General features: G+C 35.7%; 2 protein-coding genes across 7 annotated transcripts; both read right to left on the bottom strand.

Annotated features, from left to right (window-relative positions):
• Positions 1 to 1311: 1311 nt before the first annotated feature.
• Positions 1312 to 14279, bottom strand: LOC132182293 (uncharacterized). Of its 6 annotated transcripts, XR_009440279.1 has the most exons (10): positions 14189 to 14279; positions 13464 to 13612; positions 13132 to 13265; positions 12508 to 12691; positions 12215 to 12358; positions 10102 to 10752; positions 9058 to 9237; positions 7743 to 7992; positions 6684 to 6731; positions 1312 to 1583 (listed from the first exon to the last, which is right to left on the bottom strand). XR_009440279.1 is itself a non-coding variant. In XM_059595491.1 (8 exons), exons 2-8 carry the CDS (start codon positions 13584 to 13586, stop codon positions 7816 to 7818), a joined length of 1593 nt encoding a protein of 530 aa, XP_059451474.1. In that variant the 5' UTR covers positions 13587 to 13612; positions 14189 to 14279; the 3' UTR covers positions 7381 to 7815. The 6 variants fall into 6 exon arrangements, 5 of the variants coding, with proteins under 5 accessions (XP_059451474.1, XP_059451478.1, XP_059451477.1 ...); XM_059595491.1 differs by lacking the exons at positions 1312 to 1583; positions 6684 to 6731 and having other exon boundaries at positions 7381 to 7992; XM_059595495.1 differs by lacking the exons at positions 1312 to 1583; positions 6684 to 6731 and having other exon boundaries at positions 7381 to 7992; positions 13497 to 13612.
• A 1784-nt stretch (positions 14280 to 16063) lies between these two features.
• LOC132182419 (protein FLX-like 2) lies at positions 16064 to 22431 on the bottom strand. The gene is made up of 5 exons (XM_059595658.1): positions 22317 to 22431; positions 19426 to 20005; positions 18171 to 18316; positions 17966 to 18063; positions 16064 to 16770 (listed from the first exon to the last, which is right to left on the bottom strand). The coding sequence occupies exons 2-5, from the start codon at positions 19983 to 19985 to the stop codon at positions 16234 to 16236; spliced, it is 1341 nt and encodes a 446-aa protein (XP_059451641.1). The 5' UTR covers positions 19986 to 20005; positions 22317 to 22431; the 3' UTR covers positions 16064 to 16233.
• Between the last annotated feature and the right edge of the window lie 395 nt (positions 22432 to 22826).

Below are 22826 nucleotides of genomic sequence, written 5' to 3'. Positions count from 1 at the left end.
AATTGGCTTCTTATTCTTCACAACCACCAAGGTCATATTCTGCCGACTTAATTTGCTGGTAATGGCCAGGTCCATATATAGGTTAGAATGTCATTTTATGGACAGTTTCTAATTAATTAACGCATTCAATGGATTCATCGATCTCACCATCACATTCTTCTTCTTTTAACTACTTTTTCCTCCTCTAAGCGGGTGTGAGGTGCTATCAGCCTATCATGATCATGCCGGAAGTATCATGCTTTTTTAATCAATTAATTTGATTGGGACAATAATGTTGGTTTAATAGAAATTTGAGTTCAAATATTAAGGCCTCATATATATATATATATATATATATATATATATATATATATTTGGAAGAGCTTTTTGCTTTTATCAAAAACACTAACAAAATTCGAAACTATTTTCACATTTACGTCGCATCATAACACATTTTCAATCAAAAATATAAAACGCACCCTCTAAAAAGTTCTATCAAACTAACCCTAATTAAGTTGCCACGGGTGCAAACTTACATGTTTAAAAGTGCCAATGGATGGTAGTGTATGTCACCGGTGGTGGCAGAGGCCAACTTCTGAAGATTCGAGTTGACTCAGGTCAAAACCACTCGGTCCTGGAATTTTTTGTTTTTTTGACAATGGCTAATCTAAAGGAGAATTAGCACTACCACTTCAGAAAAATAGAATGATTATAGAATAAAAATATGATTTCTAGCATTTCTCTTCTTGTAAATGTTGAAATTTGTCAATCATTTCTTTCCCAAAATAGATACACGCAACCAGCCGGAAGGAGCCCAGAAAAAAAAATTGGCAACTTTGGCCCATCCAGAGCCCATTTCTGGTTCCTGATTCTAACAGTAAGAATTAGAAAGGCCCAAATCAGTGAGGCCCATAATTAGGCGGCCCTGATTGACTGATCTGAGGCTCATGCCAATGACCTCTTAAGCATATAATTGGCTATTATAAGAGAAACTTGTTGGGATTACTTTTGATCTTTCAAATGGACCTGATCTCACAATCAAGCTTGTTGTACATGTTGTCAATGGCTTTTGGGTCTAATGGATTTTCAATCTCCATCAATATTGTTGGATAATAGATGAGATCACATATTTGATATGTCCTAATATTATGATTATTTATCTTAATTGTACCTAGTTAGACCATAGGATTAAAAAAATATATATCATTAGATAGAAAATTATGGAACTTTTCCCATAGTCTTTTTCATTGAAAAAGGGTAGTATTTGTAGATAGCTTATTGTACTATAACAGTACCAATGATAAATAACATTGCAGGTGTGGTAGATAAAAGTACAAATAACAGGCATTTAATATTCGAATTATTAGAAAATTTATCATATCTCAATAAATGAGATCGAAAAATAAAAAGAAAGTAAAAGCAAGCAATCATAAATACAGAAATTTTTGTGGTTTATCACCAAAGGCTTGCACCCACCGAGTTTTAGCGAAGTTTCACTATTTCTTGAGAAACAATACAAGAAGCATTCCAACATCGAACCGGGTAGGTACAAGCCGGATCTGACACAAACCATGCTCCACATAAACTAACACAAATTTGATCCCCTTGAAACAGTGGAAAAGCAAAAGCAACACTTAGCTTGATTGTAGATGTTATCTCAAATTTCGAATAATGAATGATCACGCAATTCAAAGATTTTATGGAATCAAATTTTGTTGTTTAGTAGCACAACTCATACTCAAGGGTGTGCCTATCTCATACTCAAATTAGAAAAGGACATATAAAAGCATAGATGGGTACTGCCGGTTTATATTTTTGTGGGTTGTCAATATTTGAAACGAAACCCTAGAGGTATCTAAGTCCTATCAAGTGTTGTAAAGCTTTTTGATAACGTTTGATGTTAAATCATTACTTATCTCTAAAGTTTACGCATGGACTCAAATTTCTTCTTAATAGATGAGACCCAATACATAAATATTTAATTAAAATAAGATGTGAATGATGGAAATAGATTCGAACTCAAGACCTTTAGAGTTCTGATACCATGTTAAATCACCACTTATCCGAAAAGCTTGATCACAGTATCACCCGTACAACTAACGGTAAACTATTATACTTAGCGTGACCATAGTAGTACATATTTGCTGGAAACCAAAGACAAGAGAGGTTAGACGATAGGAAACATCAGGTTCTCCTTCAAATTTAATTGAGTCATAGCCTCATCCGATCACACCAAGACATTAATGGAACCCAAAACAGCTAACACTCTTCAAGCTAGTGTGAATCTCAAGCGATCAATATGGTTAGGTAATGTTGTCTTGTCCTTAAGCCAAAAAGTGACTTTCCTGTGACCAATTGATGGCAAGGAAAGAAACTCATCAGGCAAGGGTTGCAGCTCCAACTGTGGAGCTTATTTTCAAGAGAAATTTGGCAAAAGCTTGTGTTGAAAGTGGCATGAGATGAATAATTGTGGCTCTCTTTATTTGCCCACCAAGCCACTAACTTGTGGATGCATTGCTATCTCCAAACTGTTGTTTTCTTCCACATGTTTCATTTATCATATGGCTTTTGCTCCACCACTCCATCCATCGGTGTAATTCATTCCATTGAAATTGACACAACTAAATTCCCACACTAACCTTCACACTTTCCCTATTTTCTCTTGCATATATAATTTCCTTTTCGCTTTTTATTAAATGCCAAAAGCCCCGACCCTTTAAGAGGAGAAAAAAAAAATGGAAGGAAAATTAGGATCTCAAAGTCATAGCTGCTTGGCTAAAGGATTACAGTATATGCATGAATTTATTTAGAAAAGAAAAAAAAAATGAAAAATTACACTTACTCCCTACAAACTTATACCCATTCACATATATAACCCCCTTCATTAGGGTTTTTTGTAAATCTGACAAAAAATGGGTCATATCTGATATCCGTGACCCAAATGACAGAATTAAATTTAAAGAAAACAAAAAAAACGTGAGAGAGACCAACAAAAGTGGTTCTCATTGGCCAAAGAAAGGATTTATATATATATATAAGTGTATTTTTCAAATATATTATAGGGGACATAATATAGATTTCACATAACGTGTGAGTCATGTTATGTGTTTGCCGTCCAAATTAACGAAAAATCCTAACAATTCTAACCTTTTTAAAGTTTCAAAGGACATTGTAAGTTATTATTATTATGATTATTTTTGTAAGTGCATTAAACAACGAAAAGAGGAACAAAGCAAAACAACTAAACAAGAAGCCTAAAATTAACAAAACAAGACCAAAGGGGAGGATCCTTTCCACTAATAATCCAAATAGAGGGAGGTGGAGGCGGAGCAATGATAATTCTGTCAGATGAAAATTATGCCGCTGAGCAAACACAGAAGTTTGCACTTCTATTAACATTGTAAGTTAAACGTAAGTTTGAGGTATTCAAGTGTAGTTTTTATATATTATTATTAAAAAAAAAAGTAGCACAAGGACAATGAAGGAATGCAATAATATTGATGGATGTAAGTTTTGGTAAGGAGTGAGAAGGGATGAGGTCTTAATTAACAATTGCGTGGTGTGCCTCTCAATATCGATCTGTTAATATAATGCTTACATTGTGACGTGCAGCCGTTACATTCATACATATTATCTCCCTCACTTTCCTCCTTCTCTCCCTCTCCTCTATACTACTCCAAACTCCTCTTCTTCTTCTTCTTTTGTCTCTACCTATTATTACCCCACACAACACTTAATTTGCTCTTTGCTTTCACCATTTCTATACATACAATTGCAGGTTTTCCTAATTTCCCATGCACTCTCCCTATAATTATCTCTTAGTTGTTTTGGGTTCTAATCATTTACTTCTTCTGAGCTTAATGTGTATTTTTCTCTACTCTTGAATTATATATATATAATACAGGTTTCAGCGATGGTGATGATGGTGTTGGAAAGGTTGGTGGTGAGTTTGAAGTCAAAAATAAGGTCATTGAAGATGAAGAAGCCTTACGATAAGATCGAAAAGAGTGAGAGCATGAGAGTTGAGATCAGAAGCAGGAAGGCTCAGAAGCTTATCCAAGAGACCCTCAAAATTGCAGATTCTCCCAACTCCAGGACTTTAGCTGTCTGATCATCATCACCACCACTCTTTCTCTTCCTTCCACGAATAACAACAATTAATTCCTACTTTTCATGTTCATTCACCTTTGTATACGAGATGGTATAAGGATTTCTTTCTCTCTCTTTTTTTGGTGTCACGCAATATCAAGAAAATATGGTGTATATTCTTCCAGGAATTAATGGCTACTGTTAAGGATGGGGGGCTAGGAGATGAAATATGTTGTCTTTTTCCTTCTTCTTTTTTTTTTTTTGGTCTAATTCATGTGAATGCATGCAAGCCCTCGTAAAACTACGAAGATTATTTTAGGAGTTTAATTAGATTTGACCAATCATGCTTTGGTGGATATATAATCCGACAATTTTATTTTTATTTTTATTTTTTCATGGATTCTCATTCACCAATTCACTCAAATAAGAAAGGTAGTATGCTTTTTCTAGAGCCGGCCCTAGGCTCTCTCAAGACCTAGAGAGAAAAAACCAAACCTGTGGAGAGGGAGGCAGCCCCAGGTTCTCTTGCTCCCTCCTCCTTTCCCCTCCCCCCTACTCCCCTCTTCTATCCTCTCCCTCCCCTTCTTGTTTTTTTCCTTTCTTTTTTTAGTTTATTTTTTGGTTTTTTCGACCACTTTAGTTGCTCCGGTCATCCCTTTACTTATGCTGCGCTACCTCTTCGCCCTCCACCGTGTTGCACTGCTCTTCACCTCCCCGAAATCAATTGTGCTTTTTGCCTCCCTCAACTCGGTTATTGTAGCTGTTTGCTAGTTTTTTAGTTTTTTTTTTTTTGAATAAGGGTTTGACTTTTCCTTAGATGCTTTCATGAGCGATCTTTGGGGTGAAAGTTTTTGTCTTGGCCTTTGGGTTGAGGAGGATTAATTTCGGTGCGATAGTTTTGCTCTTATGGCCGGAAAAATAAAAGTTAAGAATATAAACTACCTATGTATTAGATTGAGTCTGCCAAATCTATTCTATAACTGAAGTTTGAACATGGGTTAGTGGATGTTGAAGTCATAAATATGACTTGATTGTAAGATTTTATGTTTGTCTCTATGACGTTGTAACCGCATAACTTTGGCTATAATTTATCAGAGCTTTGTGCAAATTTTTCAAAAAAAAGAAAAAAAGAAAGGTACTATGCAAATTGATCCGTGACTCGTGAGGCTAGAAATGCTTCCAAATTTCCAATATATTAATTAATTAAGGTGATAATATATATGATACTAATGAAATTAAGATGCTTCAATATGGTCTCTCAGAGCGTTATATTAATAATTGAACTATCTAAGCACAGCAGCATCAGTTATAAAGGAGCAATTAATATTAATTTATTTTTCTTTTTTAGTAGGGCATGCAAGGTGTTAAAGCGAAATTAAGTAATTAAGAATAGTCAATATAATTATCCATAGTCTGATAAATCTCTTTATTTTTATTAAATCCTTTGGTTAATTATATTAATTTCTCCACGTAATAAGGCTATGATTGGTCAAATAAAAGGGTTTTTTTTTCTCTCTTTTCCCAAGCAGTTAGTGAAGTTGGTTTGGTACTCTTTTGGTCATATATATACACAATTAAACCCCCGTGAAGTAGGAGTCTAGGAGAGGAATTTAGAGATGGGAGACATGAGGGTGAGGACAAATGACAAAGGGAAGAAAAGTTGTATATTATGTGGACACCATGCTTTAGGCCTTCAATTATTAATATTTCCCGAAAAAGTAGGTCCACATCTGCATCCCATAGGTCCACATCTACATCCCACTACATATTTTTTGGTTAAAATTTGGAGAATAACTTATACAGGGAGGTTGCACAAAACCTCCCTTTACCCACCAATGAGAAGTTGTCACCTTAGCATGTAGCATAATAACAAAATAAAACCAAACCGCTTGGTTATATCGTTTAATCAATTTTTTTTAAAAAAAAAAATTAAAAATGCCAAAAATAAGCCACCTAGTGGTGGCTGGCCGCCACCCCCATGGCCAGTGGGTGGCCCGCGCAGCCACCCCAAGTAGGGAAAGGGTGGCTGGCTTCTCATTTTTTTTAAAAAAAAAATTAATTTTTTATTTCATATAGAGTGTAATCTGGTGTGTTTGTTTTAAGTATAAGTTTAATGAAAATGGTTGATGTGTCAGCTTCTAATTGGTGGCACAAAATGTGACTTTTGTGCAACGGGTGCATCTAAAAAATGGCTGATGTACTTCCAAAAAAAAAAAAAAATGGCTGATGTATCTACATGAGATAATATTGTGGAAAAAAGGTTCCATAAAACAAAGGTACTCTTCAGTTGTTGTTCATGATTTTTCATCTTCAATTTCTTTAAATGGGTCTGTTTAGTATTTTATTTTATTATTTCTCACATAAAAGAAAGTAATAATTTGCAAATAGTGGGGTAGGGGTGAAGCAGATGGAAAACTACATAAAACCTAAAAGACAATTAGGAAGGCACGGGTTGTTTTCAAAACTTTATATGCTGGATACACATGACATAGCCCATAACTCAATGAGATTGCTAGAAGTAAATTTCGGTCCGAAATGCAAACGTATGTTCATTAACAAACAAATAGCTAAGACGAAATGGGTGTGTTTTATATATTAGAAATTAAGAGAAGTACCTCAAATGTTTGTATGATGAACAAGCAAAAGTGCTCGTGATGTGTTATCTGCAAAAGGATACGTGATGCTCTGTATCAGAACCTTCTTATAAAATATTTATACCTAATCTATATTAATATAGGCCAGGACCCAACTCGGTCAACAATTTGCATGCAATCCGTATAAAGTAAACGGCACACTTTTTGGTCACGGGTTTACCATTCAAGCCTCATTGGACATACTATTCAACAAAAAAAACAAAAAAAAATAACAAAATAACAAAAGCAAAACGCCAAGACGAGAAGAAAAGGCAAGAAAACAACAGGGCAAGCTACTAGGGTTGATATCACTAATGAGTACAACAATCATAGGAGGCACGGCAAGAATGAGAATGCTTTCACTTTAATTAGTAGAAACGGCCCATCTAATAGGATTATTATGCATGGGCCAATTGGCGTTGCGATGAACTTTTCTAAACGACCAATCTCAAATGAACTTCAAAAGAAGACAGGCTTCTATTATAAAGGGTTCTAATTTGCATTTGCAGTCCAACAGGAGATCATGATTAAGAAATGCAAAGTGAAAGAAAGTGTAAAAGGTGTGGCTACTTGTAGGTTCACCAACACCGAAATCCGACAACGGTCATCAATAACCGTAAAACATAAGCAACCCGTGTAGACGGATTTTTGAAAATCAATCGGTATCGAACAACACCTGATGAGCAACCCTAGTCACAACACATGAGAATATCGAAGAAACTAAATCACATGTTCTACATTCATGTTCTAATGCTATGCATGGTGAAAATAGATCTCTTTAGGAGGAGCAGTTTCATGGAGGTGAAAGTAGGTTCCACACATTTTTTATGATATATAAAAAATTTGCGTCCATTTAACTGTAAATAGTAGGCCATCTAGAACCATCTAGTCAGATCACATCCACAGAAACAGAGGTCGTGGCAGTTGGAACGAATGTCGTGTGGCAGATGTAATGAGAAGTCATTCACCATGGGTGCTGGTAAAGACTACCTAATCTCAGAAAACCACACTATCAAGTGATACAGTTATTGGCCAGCTAACCTTTTTACTGTAAATGTGTAGGATCAACACATTTTTGCACATTGTATAAGAGTAGATTTTAGAGATGCAGATGTTAACAGGTGTGATGATAAAGCATCTGGAGATCCCTGCAATGCATGCATGTCCATGGTAACAAGGGAGGGTCCAGGCAGTAGGAATGGATGCGTCGAATCTGGCAAAGATGGCAGCTGATGAGGAGATCCTCAGGTTCCTGACAACGGCATGCGCTACAAGTAGGTGCAAGCAAGGACTGTAAAACACAACAAAAGTTAGTAACAAACGCTACCAAATGTGCACAAAATTTTAATGTTATATGTATGACAATTAAAGAATCACCAAAGAGCCAGAGTAGTGCAAATAATTCTGTGAAAGGGGCATTTACAAACAAACAATTATAGACTTAATAATGTTGAACCAACAAATAATGAGCCACTACTGGACACTAAAGATATAGCATTTACTAATAAAACAAGTACAAATGACATATCATAACATAGAAAAGGCAGGACATCATGCCCTTGCAGTGCCTTTGTGTGCTTGATTGTGTTTCAATTTATCACGTCTCCAGTAGAATGTCATATTCATTCTCATGTCCATGTTTGCATGGTACATTATAGCATTCAAATATGAAGATGATCTTAAAAAAAAAAAAATTGATTATTATTATTATTATTATTATTTTTTTTGATGAAGATCTTAAAAATTCAAGAAAACTGTGTCCACAAAGAGCCATTTTCAAACCACTTTTAGAAATTAAGAATGACTAGTAATGGGTAATGGAACTCTCGATGGCAAGGCAAATGCTGAACGGGATGAAGCTACATGTGCACACATTGGCATGATACAGACCCTCAGAATATATCCTATACTACTAAGTGAAGGTCAATCCTGAAAAGGTAGTCTCTCTCTCTCCCAAAAATCCTTTTCCTAGAATTGGACCATTGGTCCCGTCAAAGCAGGGTCCTAAGAGGTGCAGCCATGACGTTCAGCATTTTTGCATTAAGTGATTAATCTAAAGAAATGAAACTACACACTTGACAACCCAAGATTTTTACTGTTGCCCTAGTCAATGGCTCCTTGAGGTCATATAACTGTCTAAGAAAAAAAAATGTCATTATAGATAATACATTATGTTCTTTAACACCTATTGGGCTATTATGAGAAATATGACAAAAAATATAGTCATATGACTGTTAATTCCTTGATCTTCAGATTAATGGCTATAATTGTAAGAAATGACTGAACTTCTGGTAAAAATGATGAAAAAATTTCAGAAGTAATGCCGAAACCTAGAGAGGTTTACTAGAAAGCATACCTGAGCACCAAAAGTGCGTGTTTCTTGATCAGTGAGAATGAAAATATCCAAGTCCGAAGGAGCACATGGAATAGTTTGGGAGTATATTTTTTGATCAGTAGTGGCTGCATCCTCAACCTTTGTGATGCTAACAAAACTCGCCTTGCACAACGGACAAGTTGAAATCTTTCTCCTTGAAGCCTACATACATGATCACTAACTTATGAGCACTTTGAAATTTGAATAAATTCAAATTAACAAATATATGTTCCAAATATCTTTCTGTCATGGACTCATGGCAGACTAATTACTTTGGAATGGTTATTTGCTTCATCCAGGCAACTTTCTCCTTTCAGAAGCAAATCACTCCCCCATTTTTATTAAAAGAAAGAGATTTTCATCATTCAGAAAATTAAGAGAATAAACGAAAACAAGTAACAATACCGACAGAGGTTTGAAACATCACATTCATGCAGCCGGAATATTACACTAAATTTCCCAATTTAGCCTGGTACTTTTACAAAGAAAACTGAGCTCATTTGTCCAAATTTAATTCTGCCAGATTGAATACTAAAATATTTGTCCAGGTAGTACAATGCATTCCAACTCTGCAATTCCACATTGTTGTCCATCTTCAAGGTACTGAACTTGAATGATGGCAAACTGAAACGTCAAATTATTAGGGATACTCAAATTAGAGGGCCAGTGGAAACTGGACCACTGCTCTTATGTCTAGGGAAAATCAGACACCAAATCTTTAGGACATAGTAGATCATATGGAAAAGTAGGGCATAAAGCTCAATGAAGAGAATGACAAGCATGCATATGTAAATGACTGTTTGCCACCTCAAATCAAGGAAATCATAACAAAGGATGATTTATGGATAGTTGGAACATTTTCATAAATGAAGAATTAAATGAAAAGATTACTTTTAAAGCATACTGTTGGACATAAATGATCTTTTAAGCATTGAAGTATGAACTATAAGTTTAGCATGCAAAATATGAACAAGCATATATATTGAAAAGGACTAGACAAATAATGAACAAGACAAGAATGTATACCATATGGTCAGCCCAGTTCTGAATGCATGAAAAACAAAATCGATGTCCACATGGTAAAACCCCCCTGGTTGAACTGAAATCTGTCCAACATATAACGCATGATAACTCTGTTGAAGTAGGTAATCTAGTCAAATGTTCAATCTGAGTCTCATCTTCAATCTCCTCTTTTAAGTCCTCATCATTAGTACACCCTTGTTCTGAAGTCCTTCCCATAGCAGTTGATGGATGCTTAACACATAAATTTGAGTCCTTGGAAGTTTCTGAACTTTCATTTGTAGTTCCTACTTGGTTGTGGAACTGATCATCAGATGTTCCTCCAATTTTCAGTCTATTAGCATTCTGTATACCATCTGAATAATTAGGCAAAGCTGCAACATTGTTATGTAGGTTATGAACGCTAATTGGGTAGCACTCTTGGTCAGATTCTAAATGTGCAGATTCCAACATATCTATACCAACATTCTTCTTCAAAAGCCTCCTTCCTTTACAAGAAGGTTCAGACGACATATTGCTTCCATAACCATTAAAGATCTTTCTCTTGTCTTTATCTGGATGCTTAGAGGAATGAAAACTTGACTTTCCATTACCATTAAAGATCTTTCTCCAGTCTTTAACTGGATGCTTAGAGGAATGAGAACTTGACTCTCCATGCTTTTATAAGGTAGAAAAAAGAAATAGTCAATAGCAATCACAAGAATGACAAATGCTTTTCGTAGAAGAAATCGATGAAAAAGATTTAAGATATGACCAGAGAAAAGATATATGAAATCAGAAAGCAAAACAAAGGCAACTAGTGAGACTAATTTAGAACAATGTTTTAAGGGATATATATAAAGAATCATAAATTGCAAAACAGATAAAGAATCATAAATTGCAAAACAGAAATATGAACTTTGAAAAATACAGCAACGTTCATATCTTAAGCTAACCACTCAGTTGCTGATATTTTGCACGCCACATGCAATTATTCAATTTGCACCAAAAAGAAGGTAAGATTTTAGGTCAGTTAGCTTCTAAAACTTTGCAGAAACAGTCATTCTCACAACGGAAATTAATATCTAAAATAGTTGCCACTACGAGCTGACAATGTTCTCCAAAACACACACAAGTTCTATTGGCAAATACCAAAAAGAAGATGAAAAGCGTCTTCCCGTTTCAGTAACATAAATTCTCTTAATCCCGTTCAATAAATTTCACAGATGCTTTGGGGCCTTGTCACCATTTATACCTCTCACCACCTCCAACACTTCACTCTCCTCAAAATCTCTAACCAATTTTTCTCATCCACCTCATTGGAGAGAAACGAAAGGCCATCCAATTTTGGTCTGCAACTATAAACTGCTCAGAATACAGCTGGATATAGAATTGCACAATATGTTCCTTTATTATTGTAGAATCAAAAGACATAAATCCATTAACAACTAAAGAATCCACAGAGTTATTTCTTCAATGCAAATTTACTTCTTACATCTTCGGCATATATTTCATGAAAAAAGCAAATATTACGGTATAATGTGAGATATCCGTTTACTCTTATACAACTGTTGGCCTTGTAAGAACCAAATCATAAAAGGGTAAATTTCATATCGACAGGCAACACAAAAGTTGGCCAATTAAGTTTTACCTCAACCATGTAATGTTGCATCTGTTCACTCCTTTCTAAGCCAACATCGTTTTCCCCAGTTTTGATCGTTAGGATATTATCGTTTGAACACTATCTCAGATAGCATGCTTCTCTACCCTTCTTGTTATGTAATTGTCTAACATAATGTGTACTCCTCCTTGAGGTCCTCTGAGATCAAAACAGTCTGCTACTACTGAAACTAATCAACTCAACTAACATAGATAAACTGCTTAAGTTGCTTCGTAACATATGTATAGCAGACATTGATATTTACATAGTAATTCACTTTCTACTATATATATGCCACCAAACTAATCCTACTTAGAGCTTGATTTTCATCTATATTCAGTATAAGCTAAAGCTTGTAGAACACCAAATGGAAAAGAAAAGAAAACAGTTTCAAGAACTTGTAGCAATAGAAACAAGCTTGTTTCTTCCACAAAACATACAGTACGGTAAAGCAGAAGAATTTGAACTGGAAATTATTACCTGCATTAATAAACCAGATAAAGGAGGCTCCTCTAAACAGTATCTGCTGCTTGACTTGTTCTCTTTCATTGAAGCCTTTTTAACCAGTTTGTGCTTTGATTTATGAGAAGCATCATTGCTCTTTTGAGAATCAGGAAATAAACTCTACAATAGATTAAGAAGAAAACGGAATGAGTGTCAAATCATCCAAAACTAAAACACTAATATCAAATTAGGATGCCTTAAGAAAGAATTCTAAAATTAGTTTCATGGACAAAATGGTGAGCGTATTGCCCAATTGGGACCAATATTACCTTATTCAACAAACAAGATTCAGTCCATGCTGCAAGACCAGAAACCCCACACGCCAAATCAGTAGTTTGTTTTTTGGAGTAGTCACAAACATTCAATTTGTCAGTAAGCATTTTACGATTCTTTGTTCGGAGACCCACATTAACAGGTAGGATTTCCAACAATAATGGCCCCACTTCTTCCCCACTGCATACAAGTAAACCTTGAAGCCATAAGTCTCTCAATAATAAATTTCATTATTAGTCAAACTATATATTAAACAGCAGTACAAGAGTGTAAGCATCGCTGGTCTTGAATTATAAATTTTAAGAGCACAAGGCAACTGCCTATTACAGTAAAAATCAAACGTGAACATATATATCTGTAAGATCCATCATTTAGTTTCAGTTGGCAGTTTCAAGTGATTACGCATTGAAGCAACTACATGGCAAATCATGTATCATCACCAGTTTTGGGTGAAATGAATAAGAGGTCAAAAGAAAACGATTCAAGTTATACACCATGGCTAGAAACTTAATATCTGAAGTATGACACTTGAAGTAGACCAAAAAAATTACTAAAATAAGAAGAAGCATATTCTTTTCCATTGATACGGAAAAGCTGAGAAGGAAGGAACTTAGCCATACCTTTCCTGGATATAAGGATGCTCTGGGACACGCTTTCCTTGCTTTATGCATTCTTCAACCCATCGGTGGTTGACTATTATTGTATTAAACTTCTTAGCAAAATCATATTTCTTTCCTTCAAATCTCCAACATACCTAACAACCCAAGTAAAACATACATCCTCAATCAACAAAAGACAACACCCTAGAAACTGGGTTAGTGCCCTTTTCCTTTATATTTATTAATTCAAAATTTCCCTTTCAAATCCCTTGTTTCTTTTTCTTTTTCAAGTTCGGAAATGCACTGGCATAGAATATGTTAAGATTAAATGAGAACCAAAGATCAAAACCCACCAAGTGCGTTGTTGATCTTGACAATGCACCTACATAGCTTGCACCAGCGTGCGAGATCAGCTTGATGAGGTTGAACCGCTCTGAACCATGGTAGCCACTGACTGTTGCTACTACAGACTCCATGCCTTGAATTGGGCAAACCTTAGATCCTGTAACATCATAGCATTAGATCCCAAATCCACAAACACTTGAAAAGTAAAACTCCAAAAAACAACATACAAACCTAATTTCTTAGCGCATACAATAAAATTATTGCTCGCGCTAATGAGCTCTGGTTCTAGCTCAAATGGCACCTCATCCCCTTGTAAGAACAATATTAACTTACGGATCAAAAAGAGCAAGAAATAATTACGAATTTACTAGAATGACTAGATAAATTATCAGAGTTTGCGAGCGAGCCAGCATACATAATCAGGAATCTTAACAATCGAACCCTAATGCTCTGCGAATCATAAACATGTTTAAGAAATCTAAGAGAGATCCGAATGACTAGAACTGTCAAAGAGTCAAATGTCCCTTTGATTTTACAAGAAAACAAGACACGATGCTTATAAAATTAGAAAAAAAAATCAAAATAAAAAATAATAATAATAGTAAAAATCAAAAAAGAAATTGCTTTCTTCTCCTGCGATTTCTCGTCAACCAAACAGCACCACTCAGAACCCTAATACAATTAAGGTTGAGAAGAGAGAGAGAGAGAGAGAGAGAGAGAGAGAGATTCAGACCGTCAGATTAAAGCAGATCCTTCTTCTTCTTCTTCCGCTGGACTCTTTTAAGAGTTTGCCGGGAAAACCCAAAAACTTTTGAATTTGGGTGACGAAATGAGCCCCAAGGATTTGTAAATAGTACGTGTTGACTCGGAATGAACTCGGGCCGAACCGGATATGTTGACACTCGTGAAACTTTTTTTTGGTTTTCAAAAATAACATTCTGAAATAAATCTTACGAGGATCTCGGCTTCTAATATTAAAATGTAGACTTTATTATTCTAATTAGAAAAAATTTATTTCGAAAAAAAAATATATGCTTAGTGTGTATATATATATATATATATATATATCCGCATGTGACAATACAATGGTATATATATTGCTACCTCATTTAAATTGAACCTTTTGGGAATCCATACCATGGTAAATCTACCTTTACGATTCACGCCATAAATGATAATGGCCTTATTGAACACTCCATAAATGATTAATGACAAATAAGCTATGACAACATTCATAAACTTGAATTTTTCATGTCTTTAATTGACTTAGGGTGTGTTTGTTAAACTCCATGGCACTGTTTATTCTCCACCGCACTGTTCACGGATAAAAAGAAAATAATGATTGGTATGGAAAAATGAAAAAGTTGTATTGAAAAGTAAAAAATTTTGTTTTGTAGTGATTTTTTTATTTGAATAGTAATAAAAAGTAAATGATGTGATATAAAAAATAAATGATTTGATATAAAAGTAAGAATTTTTTTTTTTTTTTTTTTTTTTAAATGAAGTGAATAGTATAGTGGGGTAATGAACAGTACCATGAAGTTTAACAAACACCCCCTTAATCTTTAACTCAAACCTAAAGGCCCTGTTTGTCAATGGCCCTGGAATGATATTGTTCCAGGGCCGGTACCGTAGCCTTTTTTTGGGAATAAGTGTTTGAATGGTTTTAGTGAAAATGTTTTGTGGGGAAAAGTGAAAAAATATATTTTATATGGAAAATGTAAAAAATTTGTTTTGTAGTGATTTTTTATTTAAATAATAATAATAAAAATGATTGATGTGGTATAAAAAGTAGAGATGTTGAGATTAATTTTGAAGTGAAAAGTTTTTTTTTTGGGATTGATGGAGGCCCTGGAACAGTACCGTTCTAGGGCCATTGGCAAACACACCCAAACATTACAACCCATAAGGCGTACACTATGTTTTGACACGTGAATTTGCCAACACAAAACTAAAACATAACACATACGAATGATATTTCAATTAGTTGGACCATGTTAATGGACCTCTTACTTTCGGTTGGTTCAAGTTGGATTCCATGGCCAAGTGCCTAATACTAATAAAACTGATATGACTGACATTCTTTAGATTGAGTTCTCTCAAGTTCAAACTCTTATTTTCGTGTGAGAGAAAGATGAATCTTCATCGACTATGGATCGAGTGATCTAGCTCATTCCATTTTTAAGCCAAAAGAAAGACCATAGACAAAATGAGACTAGTCACAAAGAACTAGAACAAGACTTTACCACCTACTGCCTTCCAGCACGCTATCAAACGGTATAACAAAATAAAATCTAGATCATAACACGAAATCTTCTCCATTTCAATGGAGAGGATTCTATTATTTGAGACACTACCTTAAAAAAATAAAAAATTCTAACTTTTGAAGACATCCTGCTTACTTCATTGCTCTTTTGCCTATTTTATTTTTTCTCTGGGTATTATTCTTCGGTCTGGGTATTATCCTGTCCAACTTTGATTTTAAAAGACATTAAGGCCTGGAAATTGAGAATCACAGCAATCGATGTTCTTTCTTATGTGAATTTCTATCTCAAACGATTGTCTGTCGCCAGTCTGCATCTGATCCAAATAAGTTCTTCCCACAGCAAGAAGCACAACACCCAAGTATTGGGAATCTTTAAGAAGGCGAATAGGGGGAAATAAAAAAGCAAAGATTTCGAAGATTGATGATAGAACTGTGAGGTGTCTATCGAATATACTGAAAATCAGATACAATATCAAAAATAATGCCACCAATATTAGGGCAATGCCTTGCACTCATCTCCTAGCAGGGTTTCCACCACGAGATGGTGCCTCGTATGCAGGTGCACCACGGGAAGGCGGTGTTGCAGACCCATAAGGCGCATTGTTGGCGGGTGCCGCATGTCCATGAGGTCCGGCAACACCTCTGGATTGTGCATCATAACTAGCAATCCTGGATGCATCATAACCAGGTCCTCTCTGCGGATCGTAACCGGATCTCTGTGCATCATAAATGGCTGCCCTCTGTGCGTCATAGTTAGTTCCTCTCTGTGCATCATAGTTGGCTCCTCTTTGTGCATCGTAATTGGATCCTCTCTGCATATCATAACCAGGTCCCCTCTGTGCATCGTAACTAGGTCCCCTTTGTGCATCATAAGCAGGCCCTCCAGATGCATCATAACCAGGTACTCTTGGTGCATCATAACCGGCCCTTGCAGGAGCAGACCCAGATTGAGCTCCAACATAAGCAGGAGTGCCTGCAGCAGCAGCAGCAGCTGCCGCAGCACTAGCAGCAGCACCACCACCACTGGCAGCAGGGAGAGGGCCACGTCCCTATAATTCGCAACAGAGTAACATCAGTTCTCAACTTCCCTAGTCTGTCAGAAAGAATGCAAATCCCCCAATTTTGAACCTTAAAAATAACAAATTTGCTGCTAAAAGTATATAACCTTCATATGACATCTGACACTTCCCTATCAAATACAAGCATATCAATCACTCGTCAAGAAGGAACACATCTGAAGAAGGTTTGGCATCAATCAGAAACACTCGAAAGATTATGACCTTATTATTCCTCACCTTATCTGCCTCTAAAGTGCTAAAACTGAACGACATATATATATATATATATATATATATATATATATATATATATATATATATATATTACTTCTAAGAGTAAATACTATCATATGGCTAATTGATTTCAAGGATGCATGTCATATATTCTATAGTCATGAAGATTTTTGTCTCAGTCAACTACCTGCATAAGCCCGTCAACAATACACACAACACACACTCAAATGTATACATTTAAGAAACACACAAACTTGAGCCAACAGCCATGTCCCTATGTCAAAATTTTAGTTTCCAGAGTTTCTGAATGTCCAACATCTTGCATTCATGTCAAGTTGGGACAATCCAAGTTCATCTGTCAATTCGTGACAGTATCTTTCACAGGCAGGTAAATTGTCACCTAAATGGGATATCATCTGCATTCACTATGTTAAGGAATACAGGAGATGGAAAAGGCTAATAATTTGGCTACATGCTTTAAGTGAGTGAAATTTGAAAATAGTTCTCCTTTCCTCTTGAAATGAAATATGATGAGTATAAAACATAGTACTATGATATTATAATTTTTTTTTAAAATAGTTAATTACATTTAATCCCCCTCAACTACCACTCATTTACAGGTTACCTCTACGAACTACCAATTTTACACTCAACACCCTTCAACTACCAATCATTGGAGAAAAAAAAACCCTTCCGTTAGCCAAGGTCATTAAGTCTAACAGAAAAAAGCAAACGTGACATGCATGCGCTCATTTTTATGAGAAATCACAAAAATGCCCTGACGTTAAACAAAATTTAAAACTAAAAATTCAATTAAAAGAAAAAAGAAAAGAAGAGGGGGTGGTCGTTGGGGGAACAAAGTGTAAATGATTGGTACTTGAGGGGGTTAACTGTAATTAACCAAACAAAAAAAGATAACATAGCAAAACCAAACATGTGGAGGATCACACACCTGGGGAATACTATAGCCATCTTCATAAGCACTTTGCCCAGCAGGATTCCCAGAAGCCTCATTTTCATTTTTTCCAGGTGTACCACCATAAGGACCCCCTGCATTTATAGTTTAATTGAGAAAAAAAAGATAGCCATCCAAGAAATAAAATAGAACTTAAAGAGAACAAAGAGCTCTAGATGAAAAGGTATAGTTGAAGAAATACCAGCTCTTCTATCAACATTAGCACTATTCGATAACTCTGCTCGAAGCTTCTCCAGTTCCCTGGCCATGGTAATATAGTTTTTCTCCATCACCTGAAGCGACTCAAGGTGGTCATTGTACAATTTTTTTTCATAGTCATAAGTTGCCCTGCATTACCCAAAGAATTGAAGCTCATATTATTTCCATATGGAGCCGAAACATCAGCAGATAAATGTTTTTTTGCAAAATCTCAACTCCATATTTGCATTTCCAAAACAAATCCAACAAAGGAAGTTTTGCGGTTGAACATTTATAGAGTGAGGCAAGTCCAGAATGTAATGTGCCGGCCAAAAAAAAAAAAAAGGGTCCAAGAAATAATGACTGACAATAGTATTTCTGCAGGGAACTTTCTACACTACAGAGTAACATGGTTTTGAAACTTAGAATGCTTTTGGTACCTAGAATAGAACCTGGAATTGAATAACTATTCCTGCGCAACAATTATTAGATCATTTTGGTTGCACTTATTCCTGCAAAATAACCATTACAAAGGGAATGGCTCTTCCTATGATTTGGCGAGTAGGCATCCATTTTTGAGAGATGGGAATAGCTTTTCCTTGTATCAAAGAATAGCTTTTATTGATAAAATAAATTTTTAATTTATAAATTAATATAAAAAATATAAAACAAAATAAAAATAAGACATTATAATAAAAAGTTGTTTATTTTGGTATACTATAATCATTTTTTTTTTATAAGTATATATATATATATACTATAATCATAATGTGTTATTGTATGCCACACCATGTAAAATATAACAATTACATATGATAACTAGAAGATAAAATCTATTAATTCTAATTTCTATTCCACTGTTGCAACAAAACAAATGAATACAGTAATACACATCCCTATTTCTACTCTCTTTTGATTCAATATAAAAAGCATGCAACTATTAGTGTGACAACTTTACCTAATAGACACCGGTATAGTCTGCTTTTGAAAATGCTTACAAAGGGCAAATTTTCAAAAGATAAAATATAAACATTTAGTTGAACCTACAATCCTATACACTAGAATTATTCATCTTTCTATCATGTGGTGCAATGGTAGAAGTCTCAAATTTAGGCAGAAATGCTGAAGGGTAGGACTGTATCCAGAACTCCCCTTACATGACCCCACTTTACTGGAAACAACTTTGGTTGCTAGCCTTCAACCAGTCAATTGAAGTCAACCTTGTTTCTATAAGACAGCCATAAAGAACAGATACGCACCTGCAGTGTTGATATTCTTGTCTGAGACTCTCAAGTTCTGAAATGAGAGGAGGTATCTGCTGAACATCTGAGTGGGCCCTCTGAAGATCCTGAGACAATTGTTGATGTTTAGAAATAAGGTCCTGCCTTGCTACAACCAGGCTCTGGGCATCTGCTCGTGCCTGCTGCAACTCTAACTTAACAGGCTCTGCTGCTTGCAGTTCAGCTTCCATCTTGGCAATCTTGTCCATAAGGCTCCTCATCTGTTGTTCTCTCTCAGACTTTACAGCTCCTACTTGAGCATGCAATATCTGCAGCTCATGCTGTGCAGCAGCAAGTTCTTGTCTCAAGGTCCCGTGGGTGGCAGCAAGCCTTTGGTTCTCCGTTACAAGTCTCTGCATCTCCACATGTTGTGCAGCAAATTTCTGTTCCATAACTTCGGGGTGAGGTAACATATCAAAAGGAGGAAAGGAATGTGGGGGAGGATGTATTCCTGGACCATATGACTCTGGATGAACTATTCCAGGTCCTGGAAGAGGGCGCCTTAGATGAGGAGGTGGTATTCGGCCTTTGCTTCCCATTTTGAGTTTATAATTCTAACCTGCACAAAGAAATATAATTAATAACACTATAGAAGAACTGAGCTATCATAATGTAACTTGCAAAGCATTTATTCAAAAGATGATTTCATGCCAAGTGAAGTGAGTAGTTACTGAATAGCAATGCAACTATTTTGAAAAAAGACAATTTATTTTGAAACCAAGATGTCAAAAAACGAAGATAGACATTACTCAAAGCACACCAGAATGGCAGAATATAAAAGAATTCAATCACAATGCAACTGCTACAATAAGATCCAGATAATTTAAATTATGGGTGTTTGGATATCCAAATTGGGCTTTAAAATGGTGGGAAAAAGTGGGTCAAATATGGGGGACAAAAAAAAGGAAGAGTAGTAAGCACAATGCAGTCAAGTTTTGACCTCAATGAGAATAACTAAGCAAGACATATAATTAATGAGACTGGCTTATTACTTGTAAAAAAAAATAAATAAATAACTATGCAAGACATAAGAAAATTAGATTATCTGCACAAATTTCTAGACCACATGGCAAAAATTTTATTCTTTTATAAGTAATTCAATCTTATTAGAAAGCGCAAATGGAGCACAACCAAGTACACATAGAGTATACACGAGAGACACCCAAGTAGGGAAAAGAGGAAGAACACAAATCTAGAAATTCTAGAAAATTAGAAAAATGAGAACCTTTGAGAGCAACCATCCACCTATTAAGAGTTTTGAACACCATCGCTTTTAACTTTATCACCGTTCTCTCACAATCTTCAAAATTTCTAACATTGGTTCTCTCTGAATGCACCACATCAAAAATAGAGGAACCATCCTCCAAACACCTACACAACGGTGGCTACCAAACTGGCCTCTCCAACTAGCCAACAATTCCACCATTCATTGAGGTATGACCCACTCTATCTCGAAAAGACTCAAAACCAATACCCACAAATCTTTAGCTACTTTGTTGTGGAGCAAAAGATGGCCAATGGATTCCCCACTCTTCCTGCACATGCAACACCGGTCCACATGCCTCTTCCTAAGGTTATCAAAAGTCAAATTCTTCCCTAACATTGTTGTCCACACAAAGAAAGCCTCTCTTGGAGGGGCCTTGTTTCTTCAAACGCAATTCCGAGGGAAAGAAAATCATGTGGGGGCTAAGCACATGATAAAGAGATTTGACCCTTTGGAATGACGATAAAGCCTCTCTGCCACCACCACCATATTCCGCCAACGCCAAGTAGTGCCCATGATTGTCTGAGTACTTCTATGCGATATAAGCTTTACTACCAACCCTCGATGACCTTACGAACTCTTTCAAATTCTCCCCTTTAACCATCGCCTCCACAATGGCCAACAACCTAATCTTGCCCAAAAACACCACTCAGTAGACCCTTTGCTCCTTTCAATGAAACATAGTCAATGAAACATAAGACTAAGGTCCCCTCTTCTACCGAAAGCTCGAAAACTGTTATTTCAATGTAGAAACAACTTGTAAAACCCACTGTATAAGACCGAAAAAGAAAAGTGAAAGAGTGCCGGTGCCAAGAAACAAAACATACTAGAGAGAAAAGTCAAAATGCACCTTCACACACCAACGAGAGAGAGAGAGAGAGAGAGAGAGAGAGAGTGCTCATTACGAGCTCAAACTTTGGTTGGCAGAAAAAACACATTCAGCTCAAATCATCAAAACGAACTCTCCCTTTAATAGTACTATCTCTATGCATCCTCATAATTAATATTTCCACTGGAGCTGTAACATGCATCAGACATCAATACAATATCTTTATTACAATAACCATGTAAAAGATTCCGTGAGAACTGGTTATATAGTGTTGGCAACAAGCATATAGGCAATCAAACGACTGTACGAAGTTGACACGAAAACATCAGAGCTCAAAGATTGACACTGCAACGACCCTGAAACACACTTAGGCCAGAACTTTCTAAACCAAACCAAAATTCAACCCAGTTGCACAGCTCTATTTGGAACCGGAATTCAATCAATTTGTAAGCTCTATTACGATCACATTGCCTACAATCCGATAGCTATGGTCGGTAATAGGTTTACCGATTAATATTAGGTTTTGTGGAGATTTATGTATTTTGGAGACTGTAGCGAGAGACATTTTGACAAAGACTGTGCACGAAAATCAGATTAATAAGAACAAAATGCAACAATAATCCCAAGTAAATGAAATATAAATTATTATATCACATGGAAACTGCCACACGATGACGAACTACAAGTAAAGGAATGTTTGATTTTCAAAGCTGAAGCTAAATACAGGGTATTTCAGAGCAAGGTAGAGAGATTGTACGCGACGTCGTTTTAACTTACCTGAGCCGAGTCCGTACCGGAAATCGTCGAGAGACGGAGAGAGAGAGGGAGAGAGAGACCTTCGGAGCCTGCTTCTAACGCAGAAATGAGAAAGCCCTCTAGATACGAGAAAGCGTCGGGATACTGTGTGACCAGGGAAAGATGATCAACGGCGTCGTTTTGAACCCGCAAAAAAAAAAACAAAAAGTGGGGGTTTGTGGGGCACAAAAATACCTGATTTTATGAATCAATCAATCAAGTGAGAAGATTAATGTGATTTTTTTTTTTTTTTTTTAGTGTGATAGTTTGTCATTCATAGCTGATGAAACTAAAATTAAATGATATTTTATGGATATATAACTTTATAATAATACTAGATTAGTATAATTAAGTTAACTTAACAATATAATACGTATGACAATCTTCTTTACTTCTGATAATCGAATCTAAAAATATTTTTTAGTTTTATTAAAAAATATTTTAATATGATATAAATGTGAACTTTTTTTTTTTTAAGTAGAGTGTATATTT

The sequence above is a fragment of the Corylus avellana genome, chromosome ca5 (assembly GCF_901000735.1).
Source record: "Corylus avellana chromosome ca5, CavTom2PMs-1.0".
In the NCBI taxonomy this organism is placed as follows: Eukaryota; Viridiplantae; Streptophyta; class Magnoliopsida; order Fagales; family Betulaceae; genus Corylus; species Corylus avellana.
The sequence above is the reverse complement of the archived record's forward strand: the minus strand, read 5'-3'. Positions and strand labels throughout refer to the sequence as shown.

What these genes read in the sequence shown, in the direction of transcription:
- LOC132182293 (XM_059595491.1), bottom strand. Translation starts at nt 13,586, where the DNA reads ATGGAGTCTGTAGTAGCAACAGTCAGTGGCTACCATGGTTCAGAGCGG. An exon ending in AATCTTGTTTGTTGAATAAG is followed by an intron (nt 12,359 to 12,507) that starts GTAATATTGGTC and finishes AATCTATTGTAG; the next exon opens with AGTTTATTTCCTGATTCTCA. An exon ending in AGAACTGGGCTGACCATATG is followed by an intron (nt 9,238 to 10,101) that starts GTATACATTCTT and finishes TCATGTATGTAG; the next exon opens with GCTTCAAGGAGAAAGATTTC.
- LOC132182419 (XM_059595658.1), bottom strand. Translation starts at nt 19,985, where the DNA reads ATGGGAAGCAAAGGCCGAATACCACCTCCTCATCTAAGGCGCCCTCTT. An exon ending in CAAGAATATCAACACTGCAG is followed by an intron (nt 18,317 to 19,425) that starts GTGCGTATCTGT and finishes TGGGTAATGCAG; the next exon opens with GGCAACTTATGACTATGAAA. An exon ending in ATGGCTATAGTATTCCCCAG is followed by an intron (nt 16,771 to 17,965) that starts GTGTGTGATCCT and finishes TGCGAATTATAG; the next exon opens with GGACGTGGCCCTCTCCCTGC.